Below are 25310 nucleotides of genomic sequence, written 5' to 3' on the forward strand. Positions count from 1 at the left end.
GAAAAATATAGATGCACGCACCACACTCATACATATACAAACTGGTGAAGTTTTTTTTTTTTTTTTTTTTTGAAATACGATTTCTCATCGGCAATTCCCTAGATTTGCCATTCGAATATATAAATACAATACACAAATATACGGAAGTGTGTTCTTATTTGTTTAGGTATGGGGATTTTTTAAAATTTCAATTAAAGACAAATTTTTCGTTTATAGGGAAGATCAGAAATTGTTGACAACATGGACGAACGTAGAAACGTTGCTGTGGGAAGCTGAGCGAATCGTGTTTTATTTCTATCATATATTTATATTTATTTGTTTAAATTTGTGTTTATACACGTATTTTTATTGTGTTTGATTTAAACTTCAGACGAAACAAAATATTAAAACAATGAACTGTTCCATGTTTCACTCAGTGATATATGAAATAATGCTGCTGTCAGTAATTAGATGCTAAACCATAGTGGGTTTGCTTTCTGTCAGGTAGTACATTTTCTTATCTATGGCATTTTAAACCAAACCGTAAATAAAATCAAAGGAAAAGTAAAGTAGGTCATTATTGAAAAGAAAAACTCAAAAATTAACGCTGGTTGAATTGAAACATATCGCAACCTGAGCCAACAAAAATTAGCGTCCTGTTTAAATTTGAAAGTGTTGGTGCAATATAATAAAAGTTTTAAAAGTGTTTTAAGCTATCTTTGAAGTATACGAGAAAGAATTACAGTGTTTACTATTCATGCGGAGCTGGTCACCTCGACTTAAAACTTAACATTTTCTCTTATATAGGCTTTAGGATCACTTATAAGGTGGGGGGGGGGGGGGGAATCCAGCTCCACCACTAATATCTAGAAGAATATTAAAAAGATTACCTAGATCAGTAAGTTTTTTCAGAAGGTACATGGAAATTGTCACAGATAAAAGTGAAGGTAAATAGTTTGTTACAAGCCATTGTTAGCATAGTGATGAACAATGATGGATATCAGACTTTGCTGCCTTTACCGACCCTCACAACCATTCTGCCCGTTTTGAACTACAGACCACAAAAAATGGATTTCATACAAATTAATTATCCAAATTGTGAGTTTGCCTTCCTAGGGGATTTTAACATCCATAACACAAACTGGTTTCCCTACTCCCATTTTACAGATCAAGACAGAAGAGGAGCTGAATCAAAAGGAAGTAGAGCAGATGAGAAATCTAGGAGTGATGGTGGACAAAGATCTGAAATTCAGGGACAACATTGCACAAGTTGTGAAGATGTCACATTGAATAATGGCAATGATGCGGAGGACCCTGATATGCAGAAATGAAAGGTTATGATGCGATTGATATGATAAGACTTTGATCAGGCCTCATATGGATTATTGTGCACAGAGTTGGTCACTGGGTTTTCATGGTGATGAGGATATGTTGGAAAAGGTTCAGAGAAGATTCATAAAGGTAGTCAGTGGTCTCTGGAATGTGGAGTATGAGGACAGATCGAGAGAATGTAAGTTGCAAAGCCTCATGCATAAGAGGAACAGGGGAGGGATATCAGGTTGACATGGAAGAGATTTTTCATAGAATGGGAGAGGGAGGGGATAAAACAAGAGGCCATTACTGGAAACTATATAAGGATGGTGTGAGCAGAGTAGTGAAGAGCAAGTTCTTTGCTTGGAGAGTGGTTGTGAGTGGAATTCATTGCCTGAGTGTGTCGTGAATGTAGACACATTAAATCAGTTTAAGGTACTGTTGGATGAGCATTGTGTGGAATTCTGTGTGCCTCCCAAAATGAGTCTCTGATCCCATGGAGGTCAGATGATAATAATAATGATAATAATTTGTCATCAATTATGACCTAACACAATTCCTGGCTTGTTTGACTGAGTAGATTTCATACCTGTTCTCCAACCAATAGGCCCTAGGTTTAAGTCCTTTTTTTAAAAAAAAAAAAAAAAAGTGTGGTAGGTTAATTAACTTTTGGACATGATCAGCATACTTGTTCAAAATTATTGGTTTAAGTGAGATATGGTTTTCTGTAAATAAAAAGACATATGTACTGACAGTGGCAGAGCTATGTAGAATTATGACAACTGTATTAGTGAGTTTCTTAATGTAATATCAACAACAGCTGAAGTGATATGTTTATCCTTTATCCTGGAGTGTCACATAATATGTTTTCCTTTCTTGCAGAGTTTGTGTAGGTCAATTAATGCCCATTTTCCATAGGCCTGTGAGTGCACACATACACACAAAGAGAGACAAAGTTATGTAAGATGCTTTAAAAATAGTTTAGTGAGCACAAAATTAGTTATTATTAATTCTAGAAAAAATTACTTGGAAAAAGAAAATATCACATAGATGTGTAGTTTACAGAAGAATTCTCTTGGTATAAGATTTTGTAAACATACTTGAGGAAAAGAAAAATTGTTGAAAAGAATTTGAAAGACGAACAAACTTTTTTTATGCCAAATCAAGGTTGTCAGAATTATATTTTTTACTTTAAAACAAATGGTTGTGGAAATTATAGTTGAAAAACAATACAATTAAATTAAAGATATCAAGAAATTATATTCTTGGTTTTTAATCCTTTATCCAAGTGTAAGCGAACAAAGTTTTCCCCCGAAGTATTGTCAGGACTGGGACAACTCATATATAGAGGCTAATGACTTCATGTCACTTGCCTTAGTATCCGATAATGCAAAGCACATATCCTTACAGACATGTATAATGCTACACATTATGGGGAGGATCACTACCCATACCATTTTCAACCTTTATTGAGGTCTCAGCAGTGGTAGCCAGACCAAGAAGGTTGAAGTAATGTAGAATAAGAGTTGACCAGTCCTGAAATTACTTCAGGTGGAAACTTTGTTTGCTTACACTTGGATAAAGGATTAAACCAAGAATATAATTTCTTGGCTTTTAAGGTCTCATCGGTGGGAGCCAGACCCAGAGGTTGATATTAAAGTTGAAGTAATGTAGAAGTCATATTTTCATATACAAGTACCCAAAAGGTGTCACACCTTATTAAAATACTCTGGATTAGAGATAATTGTTGGAAGTTTTTCTACTTGGTTTTACTATAAATTAAAGATACCAAGAAATTACACCAATCCCTCAATTAATGTACCTCCGTTAGTGCATTTTTGATTAGTGCGTCATTTTTTTTCTATACCCAAATTTGATTAGTGTGCCTATATACATCTTAAAAATAAATATTACAGATTTTAAAAATTTTCTATCTATACATTTTTATGGCTAACTATTTTAAAAAAATCACTCACCAGGATGAAATAATTTAGTTAACGATTTATTATTATTGTTATTATTATTATTATTATTACCCAAGACCCCATGAACTCAAAGACTCGTCTAGGAGGTCCTTTTATCAAACACACAGCTCATCATACCGTGCTTTAAACACTCTCAAATTCTCTGCAGACACCACGCTCTCGGGCAAGGCATTCCAATCATTCACAACTCTGCATGAAAAAAAAAAAACCTGCTTCTCACTCCCCTACTCACACCCTCCTTATACAGCTTCCAGGGATGACCTCTGGTTCTCCCCTGATCTCCCACTATTTTCTGTAGAACCTCTCCTGCATTGATCCTATAACAATCCCTTAATAACTTATAGGTCTCTATCATATCTCCCCTCCTCCTGTCCACCAGATTCTGCAAGTTGCATCTTCTCAATCTTTCCTCATACTCGACTTTCCAGAGGTCAGGAACTACCTTAGTCAGTCGCCTCTGGATCCCCCTCCAACATCTCTTCATCCTTCTTAAAATCAGGCGACCAAATCTGGGCACAATAGTCCATGTGTGGCCTAATCAAAGCCTTATACAATGGAACAAGAACCTCCCTACTTCTACAAGTCAGTGTCTCCACATCATTCCCAGAAGCCTTTGTGTTGTCTTCACAATTTTGGCTATGTGTCCTCTAAATTTCAGATCCTTATCCACTATCACCCCCCCCCCCCTAGATCTCTTATTTCCTCCACCTCCGACAATATATCCTCACCAAGCATAAATTGTGCATCTCATTTTTGTTTTACAAATTTTAAAACCTTACATTTTGCAACATTGAACTTGCATCCCTATTCCCGTGCCCAATCACTCAATTTATTCAAGTATTCTTGTAAGTCCACAAACATCCTCTCTATACTTCATGGTTTGTCCCAACTTTGTATCATTTGCAAACAACTGAATATCTCCATTCAAATCTTCACCAATATCATTAATATACAAGTTAAACAGCAATGGCCCTAAAACAGACCCCTGAGGCACACACCACAACTTTTCTTGGATATCGCTCCCCCATACACAACTTGCTGATACCTATCAGATAGCCAGTCTCCAATCCAATGCACCAATCTAATATCCAACCCCCATCCACTCCAGTTTGACTATCAACTTATCATGCGGTAATCTATCGAAAGCCTTTTCGAAATCTAAGTATATTACTGTGTATCCTTCTTTTCTGTTCAAGGAAACAGTCACCTTATTGTAATAAGTAAGTAGATTACTAAAACATGACCTCCAATTAGCAAATGTGTGCTATCCCCTCAAAGATAATACCATTGCTGTCAACCCAATTCTGGATCCTAGTTCTCACAAGCTTCTTGTACAACTTAACCACAACACCTGACACACAGATAGGCCTATAGTTTGATGCTTGAGTTCGATCACCTCTTTTATGAAGTGACACAATCTTGCCCTCCTTTCACTCCTTAGGAACTTGACTGAGTACAAGACTCGTATTAAAAAAATATGTCAAGGCCGGCATCAACTACCTGGCACATTCCTTCAGAATACTTGGTGATATATTATCAAGTCCCATAGCGTTATTTACATCTAGTTTGCTCAACTCTCCATACATTTCTTGCTCACTTACCGTCAGTCTCTCTTCCCCATCATCAACTGCTCTCAATCCCTCCATGAAGTCACATTCACAAGATTAAAAGATCTTTATGAACTGCTCATTAAGTATCTCCACCACACCTGAATCAGCTGTCTTTTTCTTCAATTAATGTCATCCTTCAATAATCATTCTTTCTTTTGCTGGCTACATATTGAAAGAACTCCTTAGGATTGTTTTTTGGCTTCATTAGCTAACTGCTGTTCATATCTCTCTTTAGCTACCCTCACCAACCAAGTCACCTGCCTTGCTGGTCTTTTAGTCCTTATGGAATTGGTTATTTCCACTTCTCTTATGCTGCCTCTATAATGCCCTTTTTCTCTGTATCGCATGCTTAATCTCTTTATTCATCCATTTCACACCTACCTTATTTAACCTTCTCACCCTTGGAATACATTTAGACATTGCTTCTACTAGATAGTTTTTGAAAATCCCCCAAGCTGCATTGATCTCTTTTCCAGCTAACTCCTCATTCCATGCTACACCTGCAAGCCGTCTCCTGAGCTCTTCATAATTATCCCCCCCCCCTCCTTGTAGTTCCACATATACCTTTTTCTTACAGAGGTCCTCACACTGTTGGCAACCACCCAGGTAATCACCTCATGGTCACTCTCACCAATTGGTGGGTGATTTGACACTTCATTTATAATTGCATCCTCTTATGAGATGACCAAATCCCTCTGAGGTATTCTTTGATAATCCTTTGAGGTAGTTATCCCTCAAAAACTCAAGAAACCCATTTTCTTTACTTCCAGTTGCTATCTCATCATTCCAGTCTATATTGCCATAATTAAAATCGCCCATAATGATCACTCTTTTCTTATTTGCTTGGCTAATTTGATTATACATTTCATAGTCAGTACCATCCACATTTCCTGGTCTATAACAACATCCAACCAAGTATTTCATTCCATTCACTTCTATTTCACACCATACTGCCTCAAAACCACTTGCACTGTTTCCCTCTTGCATTTCTACTTTGTATGGACATAACTCTTTCTCTATCATCAATAGCTCTCCCCCTCCCTTTTTACCCTTTCTGTCCTCACAAAACACATCATATCCTCCCATCTCTATTCCTGTCAGGATGTCGTCCTCATCTAACCATGTCTCACTTATTCCAACAATTTTTGGGTGAACTGACTCAATTAGTGCAACCATTTGATCAGCCTTGTTTCTTACACTTCTAGCATTTGTATATAAACACAACAGCTCATTCCTGGATCTACAGCTAGTTCCACTGATAATATTCATTCGATCATCAAAATGCTAATTACATAGCATTTTGATGATCATATCTCATGCCTCCTTTCCAATTGTTTTCCTTATTTTTTTTATTTTAAAGTATTTTCCCAACCTTTCATCATGAGTAAAATGAATTAGTGAGCAAAGAAGTTGAATTGTGAAAATGATTCTAAAAGTAATCTCAGTGGAAGAAAAACTTGAAATAATAAAGAAAAAGAAAAAGGCGAGTCCATAGCAAAGATAGCACAAGAATACAAAAATGGATGAATCAGCTATAAGAGCAATATTAAGCAAAGCTGCTGATTACAAAGAGAAAAGTAAGGTTGCTTTAAGTTCATCATGCATGCACTCGAAATGAAAGTATTGTAAGTAGCAGAAGAGGAAAGAGGATGATTGTTGTATGAAAAAAAGAAACAGTGCCAGCCAAACTACGTTAGCTCAATTCTTTTAAGAAGTAGAATAATAAATTTATATTCTGAATATGTTTTATTGTCTTTCAGCTTCATGGTTTTCCTTTAACTAGATCCTGAAATATACCCTAATTCTTTTCTTAAAAAAATTAAGAGTCAAAAAAGAAATTTGAGGAACGAATTATACTTTTGATGAAAAGCCAAACGGCTATTTTTTTCTGGCGAGGTTGATAAGTTAAGGGGATAAAAATCCCTTATTGTTTTTCAGCCAGTAAGCGAAACTAAGATCGAAAACTATGATCTGAACGTTTCATGTCGACGAACGGCGGATCCAAGCGTAAGTGACCACTTGGTAGTGCCACACCTTTTCACTTAAACTCTGATATTCCAGGTCTAGCTACTCACTGATGAGACCTCAAAAAAGGTTGAAACCGGTCTGGGTAGTGACCTCTCCTCATAATGTAAAGCAGTACTACATCTCCTAGGAGCTGTGTGTTTTTACATTATGAGAAAATATCAAGAATAGTGAGGGATCTTGCTCCACCTTTGCAACGAGTTGCCTTGGTGTGGCACTACCAAGTGTTCACTTACGCTTGGATCTGCCGACAGTTCGTCGGCATGAAACGTTCAGATCGTAGTTCTCGATCTTAGTTTTGCTTACTGGCTGAAAAACAATAAGGGATTTTTATCCCCTTAACTGAATTATACTTTTCCCCGATAGTTATTATATTCGATTAGTGCATTTTCAATTAATGCGCCTGTTTTAAAGAATGCATTAATCGAGGGATGGTTGTATATACTTAGTTTAATCCTTTATTCAAGTGTAACCAAACAAAGTTTGTGCCTAGAGTATTTTCTGGACCTGGGTAACTTGTATATAGAGCTAATGACTTCACGTCACTTGTCTTAGTATCCCATAATACAAAGCACATGTCCTTGTGGACATGTGATTTAATAAGGCTCTGCATTATGGACATTAAGGGTCTTTATTTGAGGTCTCATCAGTGGGAGCCAGACCCAGACATGATACTAAGGTTGAAGTAATGCAGAAGTCATATTTTGAAACCAGTCTGGGTAGTGACCCTTCCCATAATGCATAGCATTATATCCTCAAGGATTTCTTTGAGGACATGTATAATGTCCTCAAAGAAATCATATCACTTGCCTTAGTATCCCATAATGCTTTGCATTATGGGATACTAAGGCAAGTGATACAAAGTCAATAGCCTCTATATACGAGTTTCTCCAGTCCTGAAAAATACTTCAAGCACAAACTTTGTTTGCTTACACTTGGATAAAGGATTAAACCAAGTACAGTGATACCTCGGCTAACAAAGATAATTCATTCTGGAATCACATTCGTTAGCCGAAACGTAATTTCCCATAGGTTTCTATAGAAAATCATTTAATTCGTTCTGGATCCTGCCTACTATTTAAAGATAAGTTTTATAAAATAGTAAAAAGCAAACTATAAAAGGGAAAAAACTCACCAAAGGCTGAGATGAACAGCTACCCAATTAGATGGAGGAGAATGAAAAGTAGAATGAAAAACTGACGATCTTTACACTATTATATACACTTTATTAAACTGAAAATATGTACACAACATTATTACTATTCTTCTTCCAAATTTTCAAAGTTTATTCAAGGTAAGTCTCCTGTTCTTCAGTAGCTGGCCTCTGTTTCTTTGCTAAAGGAGAAGTCAAAAATCTGTCCAAAGTTGATTGAACTTCTCTTTTTTTCAGAATGTTTTTAAAGTGATTCAGACACTTGTCTTCAACCAAGGCACAAAGTCTGTTGATTTCAGCTTTGTTGGGATGCCACTTTGTAGCCAAAGACTGAAACTCTTCCCAGTAGTGCAGCATTTTTTCAATGTCACCTGTTGGCATTCTTCCCTTTTTATTGCTGTCCTCCTCCTCTGATGAGCACTCTGTATCTTCCTTGTCTCTTTCCTGATTCAGTTGCTTTTTCAACTCTTCAAGATCTTCTGTTGTCTTTTGAGTGTTCTTCAACTAATTCTTCTACATCTTCATTTACCTCCAAATGTAATGCTTTACCCAAGGAGACTAAATTATCTGCAATGTCAGAATTTTCAGCAGCAAGTTCTCCAACAGTATCTTCAGCATTTTGAACATTGGAAACAGCACTTCTTATCTTGCAGCAGTCTGGCCATAACTTTTCCAGGCAGCATTAAGTGTCCTAACTGACATTTCATCCCATGCCATGGCAATGACTTGAATAGCATGAAGGATATGATAATGATCCTTCCAGAATTTCCTCAGAGTCAGACTGGTAAATGAAGTTGCATCAAAACATCTTTGGAAAATGTGTTTCGTATACAATTTCTTAAAGTTTGATATGACCTGTTGGTCCATGGGTTGCAAAATAGATGATGTTTGCAGGAAGAAATTTTATCTTGATGAAGTTAAATTCTGCCTTCAAATCTTCTTCCAAGCCAGGTGGATGCCCTGGAGCATTGTCCATAAGAAGCACACAGCCTTTTCAGGCAAGTTTTTTCTCTCAGGTACGTTTTCACCATGGGCCCAAACACCTCCACAATCCACTCTGTGTATATATGCCTCTTGTTACCTATACCTTGGTGTTTGACTTCCAATAAACACCAAGCTTACCAACATGGGCTTACTAACATTCTCCTTCTTGAAAATTCTTGGTGTCTCAGAGTGGTAGACCAACATTGGTTTAATTTTGAGATCACTATTTGCATTAGCACAAAATGAGAGTTATTTTATCTTTCATAGGTTTGTACCCTTGCATACACTTCTCTTCTTTTGTGATGAAAGTTCTTTTGGGCATTTGCTTCCAGAACAACCCAGTTTTGTCACAATTAAACACTTGTTCTGGCTTGTATCCATGATACATCCATGATTCATGATGGGCCACTCCTGAAATTCTCTAACAAACTTCTCAGCCTCCTCTTTATTTGCACTGGCGCCTTCTCCATATCTAATTACACTATGGATCCCTGACCTTCTTCCCTATGTGATGTGGTCAGCTCATTTCTTTGTCACACACATGCAGATGGAAAAGATAAGCTCATGGAATGGCCCGACTGTTCATGTTTGCTACTTCATGTTAGCACACGCATCCACTAAAACATTCGTTAGCTGAGTCCAATAAAACAGTGAAAAAAATTTTTGTTAGCCGAAAAATTCATTAGCAGAGTCGCTCATTAGCCAAGGTATCACTGTATAGAATTTCTTGGTATCTTTAGTAAAATTAAGTGGAAAAACTTCCAACGAACAATACAGTTAGTTAGGAAAACATAGAAAACATCAACTGGCAAATCAAAGCTATTTAGGCATAATTTTTAGTGAAGATGGTAAATTAAATATGGAAACAGATAATAGAATAATCAGAAAGCTAATTGTATACATTTATTTTGTCTTCTTCTTCTTTCTCTTCCATCATATATGTGGATGATGATGAGGCCAAATGAACTCTTTCCACTTCTGTCTGTCCCTGGGGAGTCCAAACAATTCTGTCCAGTTTGTTGTCCCTTGTTGTGATTTGATTTTCAGGTCCCCTTTTATTTTGTCTATCCATCTAATTCTGGGCTGACATTTGGATCTTTTACCTTCCATCGTTGTGTACAGGGCTTTAGTTGGTAATATTTCTGTTCCCATTCTGGTTACATGGCCAAGCCATCACAGTCTTCTTTCTTGGATTTTGTCTATTATTGTTATTTCTTGTTTTAGATCATTTCCTTATGTCTTTGTTTCTTAGTCTATCCAGCAGCGATACTCCAATTAATCTTCTTAGCCAACCCATTTCAGTAGTTAATAATTTTTTCTTCAGCTTTATTGAGATTCCAGCATTCACTTCCATTGAGAAGTATTGGGAGGACCATTGTCTCGTAGATTCTTACTTTTGTTACTTGTTGGATGTCGCTTGACTTCCATATTTTATTTAGTCGTTCAAAAGTTTGGGATGCTTGGCTAATTCATCTGTTTATATCATTTGTAATTTCACTATTGTACTCAATTACTCCTCCGAGGTAGGTGAAGTTTTCTACCTGCTCTACATTTGTCTAGTCATCCTAATTTATGCTCATGCGTAGACCTACACTTATCTAGTATAAGAAAGAAATTAGCCATAACACTAAACTAGCCATATGCAGTACATATGTGCTGAAAAAAATTAGAGTGAACAAATGGCATGATTTGTAGAATTGCCATCAAATTGATGTTAGAAAGGAACTTGACATCGTTAGCATTCAAGAATGTGTGATCTGAGCTAATCTGCTGTAGCAATGTACTTAACAAAATGGGAAAAGGCTAGCAAAACAGGAAAAAGATACCTTTTTTTAACCAAGATCTAAATGAATCAATCCGATAACAGATTAATTTAGAAGAAAATTGTTGATAGGATACTAATAATAATGTTAACTTAATTAATACTATCATAATATATTTATTCATTGCATGTACATATCAGGATTTGTATTCAGTTATGTTACAGTTTTATAAGAGAACAACAGAAATATTCTATTAAAACAAATAGAATTTTGATAATTCAATAATATATTCTGCATTTTCTGAATTATGACGTATGAATTATGTTAAAAATGGTTAAAAAATCTCTGACCAGACAGAAACACTTGACAGACAGGTACTGATTAGAGAACAGGAATGCATGACAGACAAGGGGAAAATGTGAGAAGTTGGGGATGAACAAGGAGATTCAGAATGAGTTGGTTAGATGTTGAATGTAGTAGTAAATGTATGTAGGCAGACAATAAAGGGATGGAATGAAATGGCTTGGGATACAAGGAGTGCATTTTAATCTGGGGAAAAAATTATGGAATAGGTGGTTTTATATAGTGAAATTACTAAGGCAGATGTGGAAGAGTCACTATATGAAAGGCGGCATATAGATTGGTTATAGACTGGTCAGTATATGAAAGGTGACATATAGGACTGGTTATAAACACCTGTATTGAATTATTACTTTGTATATGAATGCTCTTTGATTGCAGCATTGATCAAGTTCATTATCTGAAAATTGTTAGAATAAATGCAATATGTTGAATGAGGATGATACTCAAACAGGAATGTTTTTCATGTGGATTGGACAGGAAAAAATGGTTCTTGATGATGATAGTAGAGGAGTTATGTCAGCACAAGGTGGAGATGCAAGAGGGACAGTGGTTTTGAGGTAGTATAATGTGAGGTGGAGAGAATGCATATTTATTTAGATGTTACTCCAGGTCTGGTGATGTACAGAGGGTGATAAAAAGGAAATATGTATAGGAAGATTATAGGCTTAGTAAATTAGAAAAGGGTAATCATTATCCAAATTATGGATTCTGCAACCATGTTAAAACCGTATTATAACACGGTTGTAGAATCCACAATTTCGAAAATGAATGCCGATCACTGTGTAACACTAAAAGAAAGGAAAGGTAATCATTATCATTATCCATGGGTCCAATGCCTGTTGGTTACTGATACCTGTTTCACCATTCTTTACCATTTTTCTCTGTCCATTGCCAGTGACTCAAATTCTGTAAACTCTTTCCACCCCCATTCTTTCACATCATCTACCTTGAGCCTCCATAGCTCAGTTGGTGTAGACGAAGCCCTCTGGTCGGAAAGACCTGGGTTTGATTCCCATCCATGATGTGAGGAACCTTTATCTGGTCTCTTTTGACTAAAGGTGAGTTAGCCGGTCTCATACGGAGTTAGAGGTTTTTTTTCACTTGGAAACTCGGATTTTTCATCCCTCAGGCAAACCAGCTCGTGAACACACACACATGGATTTAGTCATAAAATACGTACTTAAAATTCCTTACTAGGTGGGCTCAACCTGTCCTAAGGGATGGTTGAGGAACGGGGGGGGGGGAACCCATACAAATAAAGAAATAAAAAACATCATCTACCCACACTTTCCTTGGCCATCCTCTTCTATTTATACCATCCATTGTACCAAGCATTAAGGTTTTGATCTTTCTACTATTATCTATTCTGCAAATATATCTAAAGCTTTAATTTCCTTTGAATTATTTTCGGCAATAGATTCTCTTTGCAGTTTACTTTGCTATACCGTTCCTTACCTTAAGCTTACATCCAATTCATAATCTTTCTATAACATATTCTTTCAAAATCCAATATTTTTCTCATAGAGAGAGCACTTGTAAATATGCATGTTTCCATCAGTCTCAGCTTTATAAGAAGGCTCACTGATTTACTTTTCTATATCTTGCCCATTGCCTGTAGGTTTACTTTTGCTTTTTATTCAGGATCTTATGTCATGTTGCTCCCTATGTATGTAAAGCTCCTAACCTCTTCCAGCTCTTGTTCATTGACCTTTTTTTTGCTTTTTCAGTCTCTTCTCTCTGAATATCATTGTTTTTGTTTTACTGATGTTTACTTAATGTTAGAACTGTCTTTCTAGCTCCTCTTCATCTTCATCCATAATGACTGTGTCATCTGCAAATCATAAATTATTTATTTTTGTACCTTGAATTGAAATTCCCTTTGTCTTATGACATTCATTGTTCATTCCAAAAGCATGATAACAATACTTGGGGATATTGGATCTCCTTATCTCGTGCCTCCTTGTCTGGAACCATCTTCTTATTTCTCCAGTTTCTCACAGCAGCTTCTGCATTGTCATCAATGTTTTTCAATAGACATCAAGTTCCTGTCCACTCCGTAAGATTTGAGTGTAGACAATGCCACTTTCCGATCTATATTATCGAATGATTTCTGAAAGTCAACAAAACAGGTGTAAATATTTTTGTTTTTACACAGAGCTTTCTGTACGATTAATCTTAACATTAATATTTGGTGCATGGTACTTCTGTCTGTCAAGGAGCCTGTGTAGCTCAGTAGGTTTGCACACCACGGCACTTGACCGTACGAAGGAAGACTTCTTGGTTTCAAATCTAGTCAGTGACTAGAAGAAATTTTCTCAGCCTTTTTTTGACCGGTTCCCGAGTTAGTCAATCTCTGGCACGGACAAACGGGTTTTTCTCCCAGAAACTCGGGTTTTTCGTTTTGTAAACTCAAGAAAATCGACCGTAGAACCCACATTTTTTCAGACATTAAATACGAGTGTTAGGGTTAGAGATCACGAGATGGCGGCACTTGTTGAGCCATCTCTCTTCATTGCGTGCTGCATAATTAGTGATAGCCTTGGGCCGGCTATCTCTGATTGGATACCAATGGAGATTGAACTGCCCACTCAGTCTCCAAAGTTAGATAGGTTTAAAACGGCCTCGCCTACTCCCTATATATGGGAATAAAAAGGCATTAGCTGATTTTTCTGATTTTTTAGTACTTCTGTCTTTTCTAAATCCTGCCTACTCACCTTCCAGATTTTCTTCCATTAGTTTTCTTATTATTTCCATTAACAAGTATTCTTCCCATATGTTCTATAGTTTTTGGAGTCCATTTTGTGGGTATTAAGATTGATCTTTTAGTGTTTTGCATTCATCCCATGCCATGTTACACAACTAGTATAGTTCATTTATGATCACCTTGCCACCATGTTTAAGCATCTCTCCAGTGATTTCATCATTCCTGGTGCTTTTATGATTTTTGAATTGGTGATATTCCCCTCAATTCATCAGTTAACTGTATTTGGACCTCAACATCTCCCTGTGTCTAATATAACTCTGAGAATATCTTGTTTATCTCTCTCTCTCTCTCTCTCTCCTATTTCTTCTATTTTCATTACGATTTCACTATTTTCATCTTTTATGATTCTCTGCTAGGGTTCCATTTCTTGTTGATGTTTTTAATCATCTTATGTACTTCTCTTGTTCTGTATTCATCATAGTATTTATTAATATCCTTGCATCCTTGCATTGTTCCTCTAGCCATTTTGATTTGTCTCTTCTAACCCCTTCATTGCAGTTCACTCTCTATACTATTCTTCCATTTCATTTCCACAGAGATTCTCTCACCTAATATTTAATTCTCTTTTTTCTTAAATTATTTTTAATGTCTCTTGTGAGATCCACCTCTTCTTTGGCTTTTCTACCTCTGGGACTGTTTGTTCCACTGCTCCCTTGATTGCAGATACCACTTTGTTGTTTCTGTCCTCCAGTTCGTTTTCAGTTCTTCCTATATAATTTCGTTGTGATTTTTCTTGCTCAATGTCCTTATACTTCTCTGATTCTGTATTACTATAATTAAAATCAAATCACCTATGAAGAGATTTTAATTATACTAATACAAATTGGAAGAAGAGATGGCATCTGAAGGCAAAGAGAACGAATTTCTCAAGTTTGAGGAACATCTGTTTTGTATATTATACAATAGAAGGAACATAACGGTCAAGAATCATGAATTTCATCATCTCATCAGAGGACGTTATTAAAAATATGATATTAAATCTCCCTCCAGTTAGTGAAAGTGACCATGAGGTGATCACCTAGGGGGAAAGGCCAACCATATGACTACTTCTATGAGGCAAGGATATATAAAACCACACAGCTACTGATTATGGAAAACTTAAGAGACACTCAGAGCTATATTGCATAAAACGAGGAGCTGGGTGGAACGAAGAGCATGGTACTTGGATACTAGTATTCGAAAATTATTTTTTGAATACTAGTGTTACAAAAAACTAGTATTACAAAATACTGAATTACAAAATTCAAAGATCTGGAGATTAAATAAGGTAGGTATGAAATGGATGAATGAAGAGTTAAGAATGCAGTCTGAAAGAAGAAGGCATTAGGCAGCATGGGATGAATGGTAGTAATCAGCTACATTAGGATTAATAACAGCAGACTAGAAAGTTACTCAGTTATAAGAATGGGCAATGCAGTATGAACTGCAAATAGCCAGTGATATCAAGTAAAGTTCTAGAAAGTTCTTTTGATCTTTGGCTAGTAGAAAGAAGAATAGTTTTGGAAGGATGATCGTAATTGATGAAAATGATAACTGCTATGGAGGATATGGTTGAAATATTAAATGAGCAGTTCATCAAAGTACTTCATTCTCATAATAGTATTTCATAATATAAACAACCAGAAGAAGAACAAAATAAACGATTTATTGGATTACTGATATTTTGCTGGATTTCAAACCAACATCTTCGTAGCACAAATTTAAGCTGATATAAGACATATGTGGACACTCAAATTATTACAGAAGCAGTTCAACTTGTAATTGAAAAGAAACTAAATGTGCCCTCTAGGGACTGGATCATCATCATTATTATTATTATTGTTATTGTTGTTTATAATATCAGACCTCCATGGAGTTAAGAGACTCATCATGGAAGGTCTGCACTGTCATGCAAATAGATCATCAAACTGTACCTTAAACCATTCACAGTTTCTCTCACCACAGTTTCAGTCAGTGCATTTCACTCACCAACCACATTCCATGCAAAGAACCTGCTCCTCACTCCCTTGCTCATACCCTCCTTATACAGCTTCCAGGAATGGCCTATTCTCTCCCCTCTACTATCTAGTACCTACCTAGGTGGTAGATGCTAGATAGTAGATGTCTTTTATCACCTGTTGAAATACCACCACATTGCTTATCAGAGACCTGAAGTGGCTGCAGCCATGTTTGGTTGCTAGAGCAAGGTTCTGGTTTCTTCCCATATGCAGTGACTGAATGATACCCTCAATGACATACCAATCTCACTGTAGAGGGCCTGGACCATCCTCCATTTGAGGGCACAGCAGTAAGGGCAATAAAATGGTTCTGCAGGCTGGCCACGGGACCAAACCAGATATAATGAACCTGGAGGCTTCCTGATCAGCTAGCGAAAAATCCTGCAACCCTCATATTTTGCCAGTTCGTGACTGGAGGGAGACCAAATATGACTGCAGGGGGAACTGTCAAGGCCACATATGGACAGGAGACTAACTCTCCTCTGTATGGGTAGTATGTTTGTTTCACTTCCTTTTTATCTCTTCCTCACCAAACACAATGAACCACAATTGAAAAGACAACAGAAATCCAAACAACCCACCAACACTAATTCTTACCAAAAAAACGTGTTTCCACATCCACTTCACCAACCTCTGTTACCTAAACAGCAATATAAATGATGTGCATCACCACCTACAGTTATTTAAACAGAACTGATATTCCTTTCAGAACCCCAACTGGCATCTACCCTACAATATGGAAACAGGTCCACATTTAGCTCATCCCAAAGAAAGGTGATAAAAAGTCAGCCAATGAACTACCATCCAGTTGCTCTCACTTCTGGTCATCCTATCCATAGCTTTGCTGACGGCAAAGTATTAGAACTTTGCTGAGTATTAGAATCCTCAAGATCTGCCACAACCAGGGACTTGAACTTTGATTTCTTAGCTATATCCCAGTGGGCAATGACAACCTTGTAAACTTCAATGCCACCAAAACTCAGTTCTGTTCAATCTCTCGCAAGAAAGAGCTCGTATCTCCCTACCTTCGGTAATACTGAGATATCCAAACACAATCAAATTTCTCTTCTTGAACTGACCTGTACCTCTGATCTTTCCTGACACATCCATATTTCAACTATAGCTTCTGCCAAAAAACTTGGTGTACTTTTTCACACAAGACACAACTTCACACCTTCACAGCTGCTAACTCTATATAAAGCCTAAATCTGCCTAGACATGGAATATTGATCCTATATTTGAGGTGGGGCACCAAAATCCTCTCTACTATGGCCCAATTCTATCCAGAAGAGGGCAATCCTACTAATTAATGATCCCCCCCCCCTCTCTCTCTCTCTCACAGATGTTCAGTTTCTGCCTCTTCTATAGATACTTTGGCAGACAGCGCTCTGCTGAATTAGCCACTATTATTCCTCCACTCTCCTCCAAAATCATTAAAAAAGGGCCACTGCTAACCAACACCCTTTTTATAGTCCATCTTGAAACTCCCTGAGCCAACTTCACTGCCTTCTCTTTCATTCCATCTACTTCTGTCCTTTGGAACAATCTCCCCCCCCCCCACTCTGCCTTCCTCAAAGATTACAATCCTCAGCTGTTCAAGCAAAATGTGAACAACTTCTCCTTTTTTGTATTCCTCTTGCCCATACACGGCACTAATATGCTATAGGTCTTGTGGTCTTTCATGTGTGGATCAGATTAAAAAAAAAAAAAACTTAGTAACAATCCCTCACCAATTTATGTCTCAATCATATTCCCTCTACTTCTTCTATTCATAAAGTTGTGCAAGTTGTGTTCCCTCAATCTATCCTCATTTTCCATATTCCTTACATTGAAATCAACTTACTGAATCTTCTCTGGACCTTAATTTATCCTTATCCTGTTGAATACTAGGCAACTAAATTTGATGCACTGCAGCTCCTGATGAAAAGGCTTTATACAAGGGAATCATAACCTCTTTGTTTCTGCACTTCTCATCATTGCCATAATCCATTGCGATGTTCTTGCAATTTTAGCAGTATGTTTTCCTACACTTTAATCCTTTGCCCACCATCACACTTAGATGTTTGAATCTCCTCCACCTCCTTTAAAATTTTTTCATTAATTGTATACACTATGTCCCAACTTTGCCTTCCATATTTCAAGACCTTGCACTTTGCTACATTAAACAGACAGCTCCACTCATATAGTCTATTGAGTGAGAAAACCACCTGCAAAGTCATAATATCTGCTTTGCTTCTCATCCCAACTTTGCATCATTAACAAACAACTGCATATCTTCAGTTCTTATCCCAACTTTGGATCATCAGCAAATAAGTGCATATCCTCAGTTAAGCCTGCCCCCAATATCATTAACATACAAGTTGAATAGCAATGGCCCCAAGACAAACTCATGAGATAGTCTGCTAGTGATCATTCATTTTTGAAATATCGCTCCCCCATACACAACCTGCTGATACCTATCCATTATTGTTATTATAGCCAAATTCGAAATTTTCCAGAGCTTATGAGAATATACCTTCAATGTCGGAGTTGCTTTGCTTTGCACTAAAAAGACATGACCTGAGCCCACAACAAGTCTATATATTCACCTTTTTATTAGTGCCTTTAGGTTTCACTGGCATGACAGCTGTTTTGAACTATTGATTCTTTGGCAGAATGAAGCCACCTAATTTTTCAGTTGTTTTCTTATTTGCAGCTATAGCAAATGACATCACTTGCCCTATTTATTTGTCATGTTTTGAAGGCAATCAGAATTCAGAAAACCACAGGGTTTTATTTTATTGATAATTTTTATGTTGATTTTGAATGGTTTTTACCTTGAACATTTGCTTATAATGGCACAGAAGAAATGGACTTTTTCACGGGAGTGATTCAAGACATACTCTTGGGTGTGGGTTTAATGCAGCAAACTATAAGATCGTTTGGGACATATCGATGGGACACTTCATACTCTATTGGAGGAGTTGTACTGGAGGAAGTAGGGGAGACAAGAAATCTGGGCTTGATGATTGATAGAAACCTGAAATTTAGGGAACATATTGTGAAGGTGGTGAAGGTAACACAGAGGATTGCTGCAATACTGAGAAGGATGCTGACCTGCAGAGATAAAAGAGTTATCATTCCATTGTATAAGAACCTGATCAGACCACACTTAGACTATTGTTCTCAGATTTGGTCTCCAGGATTTGAAGGGGATAAATTAACTGTGGGAAGGGTACAGAGGCAGATAAGAAAGATGATTTCAAGATTGTACAATGTTAGTTATGAGAATCAGCTGCAGGAATGTGGACTGCAGAGTTTGGTAGATAGAAGAAAGAGAGGTGATATGATTGAGACTTTTAAACTGTTGAGAGGTGATTACAGGGTTGACACTTGGGAGTTCTTTCACTTGGATGAACAGCGGGGAGGAGTGATGACAAGGGGCCATACCTGGAAGTTACGAAAGGAAGCTGTGAGCAAGAGAGTGAAGAGTGGTTTCTTTGCACGGAGGTGGTTGAACCATGGAATGCATTGCCTGATAGAGTGGTGAGAGTGAGAACGGTCAATGAGTTTAAGGAGTGGTATGATAGATTTTGTGTTTCCTAGGAGGGACCTCCCACAATGAATCTTGATAGAATTTGTGTTTCCTAGGAAGGACCTCCCGCAATGAGTCTTTTGGCTCCATGGAGGCCTAAGTAATAATAATAATAATACTCTAAGTGTTAGAACTGAAAATGTGTGAAAATGACCATTTATCATTAACAAATAAATAATAATAAATGGTTTAAATTAGTTAGCATATTTTCTTCAACATTGGTAGTTAAATATGAAAATTAGCCATAGCAAAAGAATGACCACACTACTATGCAAAATTTAATATTGATATATCAGATTTTGCATAGTTGTGTGGTCAGTCATAGACCTCATCAGTTTATCCAGGTTGACACTTGACTAGTGATGTATTTACTTACCTGTTGAGCCAGCACAAAATTTTTCAAGCATCAATTATTAAGCACTGATGGTTTAATTAATTAAATCTGACAGCTTTCAAACTGTTGGTTCTCATCAGAGACCTGGCAGAAATCTCAAGAGAGCAACACTCTATTGTGTCTTTTAAGTTGGTGCAAACCAAGGCAGCCCTGATACAGAAATTTTTAAGTGTCTTTCTGCATTTGGTTATAAAATATGAATGGATCCATAATTTCCTTTATTTCAATAAATTATTTTAGGTATATCTTGTATTTATCTCTTTTTTTTTAAAAAAAAAAAGAAAACAGTAGTGGGTTATCATTCTATGGGAGATTTTAAATAATCATTTGGAAAAAAGCAATATCCACTTTTATTATAAAGGAAATCAAGAACCTTTTCTTTTGAGGAATATTGCTAATCATAGGGTACATACAACCATCTTATACAATTAAGCTTGTATTGTGCAAGTCTCAGTATCTCAAACTTGGAAATGTTTTGATTCTGTAGTCAAAATTTCTGCTTAGTTAATAACAGAGGCTTATTATTATTATTATTAACATCAGACCTCCATGGCGTCAAATGACTCATCACAGGAGGCACATACTATTACACACAAAGCCCATCAAGCCATGCTTTAAACTCATTCAATGTATCTGCATTCACCATAATGTCAGACAATGCATTCCACTCACCATCTACTCTCCATAGAAAGAACCTATTCCTTATGCCCTTGCTCACACACTCCTTATACTGCTTCTAGAAATTTTCAAATTATATGAATAAATATATATAAACAGATATCTTAAAAATTAATAAGGATTACTGAAAATAGGTTTTTAGTGCATGTACTGTATGTTGGATGATGTGTGTATTCTGTATAAACATTATTTATGACATCTTTTGATAGATATTACCATGACAAAGAAGAACAAAGTTTATGTCGGTGAAGAATTTCGTATTGCTGTAACTTTAGCACTTCAGCGGTTTCGCTTAAATGAAGATCAAAAAGGTGGGCTTGTTTATACGTAATGAGTTATGTTATATAATAAGTTATGTTATACTGTCCAACCACAGATGTGAGACCTCTCGACACTTCTGCACATGGCAGAAGAAGGCGAATCCATTCTGATAATAGAGTAATCAATTTACTTATTTATGCATATGGCTTTGTGAAACTGGCAAGTGAAATGTACAATCACAGTATCCAGAAACAAATGATGAAAATCTTAATATGTAAAAGTTCATTACTAAAAGGCACAAACTGCTTTCCAAGTCTTCCTTTTTTTTTAAAAAAAAAACAAAACAAAACAAAAGTAATTTGTTATAATCAAGCCAGAGAAAATTATCATCCTACTGCATCAAATATGACAAGACTGCATGTTCTCTCAACACATCACAACACAAATGTAGCTTTATCCAAGGTTTTATTAGAGAGCAGTTGTGACTTGTGTGAAAATCTTGATCCATTAGAGAAAACCCATTTCTCTAATGGATCATCTTCTAGCATGAGGAGGAGTTCCTCTGATACTTCGATGAGGACTATGAGAGCGACTACGAGAATAACGTGTTCGTGGTGAAATGGAACCTTGATCTTCTATTTTCCTCCATAACCACTGCCACCATACCAACTACAGGTCAATGTCCAGTAGTTGGTATGGTGGCAAGCCAATTCAAGGCCTCATCCGTCACCTTGTGGATGTCCTCTAGGCCACCACTGTGAAATTGGTGCCTTGAGCAGTCGTATACAATATGAGTAATCGTCTGAGCCACAGGAGAACAATCACAATAAGGGTGGTCTAACAGCCCCCCCCATTTATGTAGTAGGTAGCCACATCTGCCTTGGTTAGTTCTGATCCTGTTGATTGATCACCAAATCTTTTTAGGAACAGCAAAACCAGGCTGCAGAGCACAGGGATCTTCTACCAGGAAGCTGTTGGGAGATTGTTGGATCAGTATTCTCTCCACATATCAGGTGTTGATGGCAGAGCAGCTGAAGAGAGTTTGTCCATGGACCAGAGAGGCTTTCTAGATTTTAGACGAAGACTATGTAGATTTATTAGAGTCTGGTGCAGGGGCAGGAGTGGGTTGCTCATTGCTTTATTAAATTCTTTAATCGAGGCTTGTCTTCTCTGTATGTTTGGTAGAGCAATGTTAGATAGGACAGGCAGCTGGGAGAGAGGGGTGCTTCTCACTGTCCCACTAATTGTGCACATGGTAGAGTTTAGCTGAGTGTCTATAATGTTAGTGTGTGTGCACTTCTTTCCCAGACAGGGGCACAATATTCTGCTGCAGAGCATGCGAGGGCTAGTGCAGACAACCTTAGGACTTCTGCATCACAACCCTAGATTGTTCCAGCAAGCCTTGAAATGATGTTGTTTATTGGATAGGTTGGTGATGCACCTTTTATAGGTTAGGCCTCTGTCCAGGCTCACTCCAAGGTATTTCGGGTGAGGCTTGTGTTCTACCATTTTTCCACCGAAAGAAAGGTTGAGGTGTCATTTCGCCTCTGCATTGTTCAGGTGAAATACTGTGGACACAGTTGTTGTTGGATTTGGCTTCAAGTACCACTGCTTGAAGTACTCTTCCAGGATGTTCAGGTCTGTGTTCAAGGTTGATTCCGGTTGGCAAAGGAGGTAGATTGATGTAGGATTGCTAGATCATCAGCGTACATATACTTGCTTGAGCTGATATGTCTTCCTGTGCATTGGATACCTTTAGGGTGGTAATTTAGAATTTTTTTATAGGTATTCTGCTTCTGTTCATTCTCAGTACAAGTTCTTTCATATTTCTCTATAGCAAATCACTGTTTCATTTAGGGAGTTTGTAATTCCAAGTTTATTTCTGATTTTGCTGCTTTACATTTTATCCATTATTGTGATTCCCTCAGTTCTGTGCAGAACTTATTATACTTCAGAAAATTAGCTTTCTTTTATTAAAATTCTAGTTTTTAAAGTGGTAATTATTTTGCTTGTACAACAGTTGGAAAATTTTACGTATAAAGTATGTGATTTCGCATGTTGGTTAACAATTCATACATTGCCTTATTCCTTCCTCCCCTTCAAACATGAACTGACTCTTCTTGGCACTGTGATAGCCAAGGTTCTCGCATCTGTGGTTAGACAGTATGTATGTATACTATTTGTATACTATTTTAAAATAGCTGTTCATCATTCCAAGCACCAGAACCAAAATTTTAGTCCATATCAAGAGAAAAAAAGTTTTAGGTTATGCCTCTGTTACCAAACTTCAATTGTCAGGATGATATATTTAAACATAAGGCATGATTTTAAATTTTTCAGGAAATGACAATGTATACTAAAATATTAATTAAAAAACTTTAATCAATACCTTCCAATATTTTGACAATGTTACATTGCCATCTTCTGGGAACATAAAACTATGATATGTGCATGCAGGATTTAACAACGATCAAATGAAGCTGAAGAAAGCAACTGGCATTAGTCCTAGAGTAGGGTGCTCCCTAGCAGGTTAAATTGGGTTGTTTTGGCTGTTGGGCTGATGTTCTAAGGATGCAAGCTGGGGCAGTCTCATGCATCCAAATTTGTTGAGATTTGGGAAGTTTTTTTAGAGCTGAGGCTGAATCCAGGAACAATCTTTCATATTTATATTTGCTATGGTGTAGTAAAGTGGCTTTCTTCCAGCGTATTCTGTGGTGAGCATCTAGTGCAGGACTGCAAGTCCTGAGTGGCTGTATTGATGAAACCGGATATAGTCTTTGTGTTCGGATATCCTGATATTAGCTGTCCTGCCTGTTTGATCGTATTAGGACAGTTTACAGCTGCAAGGGACCTGGTATACTCCAGATAGGTCTAGGGGAAGTAGCTGATCTTTGATGGAGCAGATAAGAGATGCCAATTTCTTTAGGATTTTTGTGAGCATTTCAGACGTGCCCTGGACATACTGAATGGTGATAGATTTAGTGTAATCTCTGTTTAGAAGGGGGGGGGGTTAACTGGTTTCAATATTTTCTGGATGTTTTTGGGGTTGTAGCCATTGGCTAATTGGCTAAGAAGATGTTAAGGATATGGTTAAGTTCAGTAGTTAAGGCATTGTTGTCTGAACAGATTAATTTAGCTTTGTTATATAGGGTTTTTATAATCCCATATTGTTGTGAGGGGTGTGTGTGTGTGTGATTGCTGGTGAATGTATCTACCTGTATGGGTTGGTTTTCTGTAAACAGAGAAAGCCAGGGATCCATCAGGCTGTTGTGTAATCAGAGTGTATAGAAAAGGGAGACTGTTGTTGATTTCTTTTTTCCAAGGTAAACTGGATTCTGTTCACCTTATGTGATAAGGTGAACAGAAATGTGATAGTAATATATGTAACTTAATGTTACATATATTACCATCTTCTGGGAACATAAAATTATGATATGTGCATGCAGGCACTAACAACGAGCAAATGAGGCTGACAAAGGCAACTGGCATTGGTCCTAGAGTAAAGGTGCCCCTAGCAGGCTAAATTGGGTTGTCTTGGCTGTTTGGCTGATGTTCTAAGGATGCAAGCTATCCAAATTTGTTGAGATTTGGGAAGTGAGTATCTAGTGCCTGGACTGCAAGTCCTGAGTGGCTGTATTGATGAAACCGGATATAGTCTTTGTGTTCTGATATCCTGATATTAGCTGTCCTGCCTGTTTGACCGTAGTAGGACAGTTTACAGCTGCAAGGGACTTGGTTTACTCCAGGTAGGTCTAGGGGAAGTGGCTGGTCTTTGGTGAAGCAGATAAGAGATGCCAATTTCTTATTTGGTTTGTAACAGGTAGTCAGGTCATATTTTTGTAGTAATTGTGAGCTTTTCACACATGCCTCGAATTGTCATTTCCTGAAAAAGTTAGTCATGTGTAACCAACATAAAAGTTTTTCTACAGGAATTAAACATATGGCATTCCTCAGTCATTCACACCCACCCATCCAGTTAAAAAAAAAAGAGTACATAAGCCAGGTGACCAAACTCAGGTCTGGTTATCTTCTGGGTTTCTTGGGGATGAGGAAGTGGTGGAGAGATTCCAGAGGGAAGTGATCAAGATGGTGAGTGGGCTGTAGAATGCTCCCTAAGATGATAGATTGAGGGTTTGTGGGTTGCATATGGGGGGGAAGAATAGTTACCATCTTGGTCACTCATCTCTGAATCTTCTCAACTACCTCCTGGTCCCCAAGAAACCCAGGTGATCAGATCAAATCTGCCCAGTAGTCAAGATGTTGCTGAATCATAGCCTTATAAAGAGGCTATGATTCTTCACTTGTTAGCATTTTTTTCAACATCCAAAATTGAGCTATTTTACCAACTTTTGCAATATGCCCTCTGAACTTTAACTCTTTGTCCACCATTATCCCCAAGTCCCTAGCCTCATCAGTTTCCTGCAAACCAATACCATCAATATGATACACCATATTCAACCTTTTCAACC

General features: G+C 37.3%; 1 protein-coding gene across 1 annotated transcript in view; it reads left to right on the top strand.

Annotated features, from left to right (window-relative positions):
* Nucleotides 1-252: 252 nt before the first annotated feature.
* The window catches only part of LOC150101845 (3'-5' RNA helicase YTHDC2-like), a 503757-nt gene continuing 478699 nt past the window's right edge, over nucleotides 253-25310 (top strand). Inside the window, exons 1-2 of the mRNA XM_090400932.1 lie at nucleotides 253-483; nucleotides 20790-20891. Coding sequence (XP_090257058.1) covers nucleotides 20798-20891 — 94 coding nt within the window. The 5' untranslated portion in view covers nucleotides 253-483; nucleotides 20790-20797. The remainder of the gene's footprint in view (nucleotides 484-20789; nucleotides 20892-25310) is intronic.

This window comes from Typopeltis vanoorti, chromosome 11 (assembly GCF_054136105.1).
Source record: "Typopeltis vanoorti isolate ZY-2024b chromosome 11, IOZ_Tvanoo_1.0, whole genome shotgun sequence".
Classification (NCBI taxonomy): Eukaryota; Metazoa; Arthropoda; class Arachnida; order Uropygi; family Thelyphonidae; genus Typopeltis; species Typopeltis vanoorti.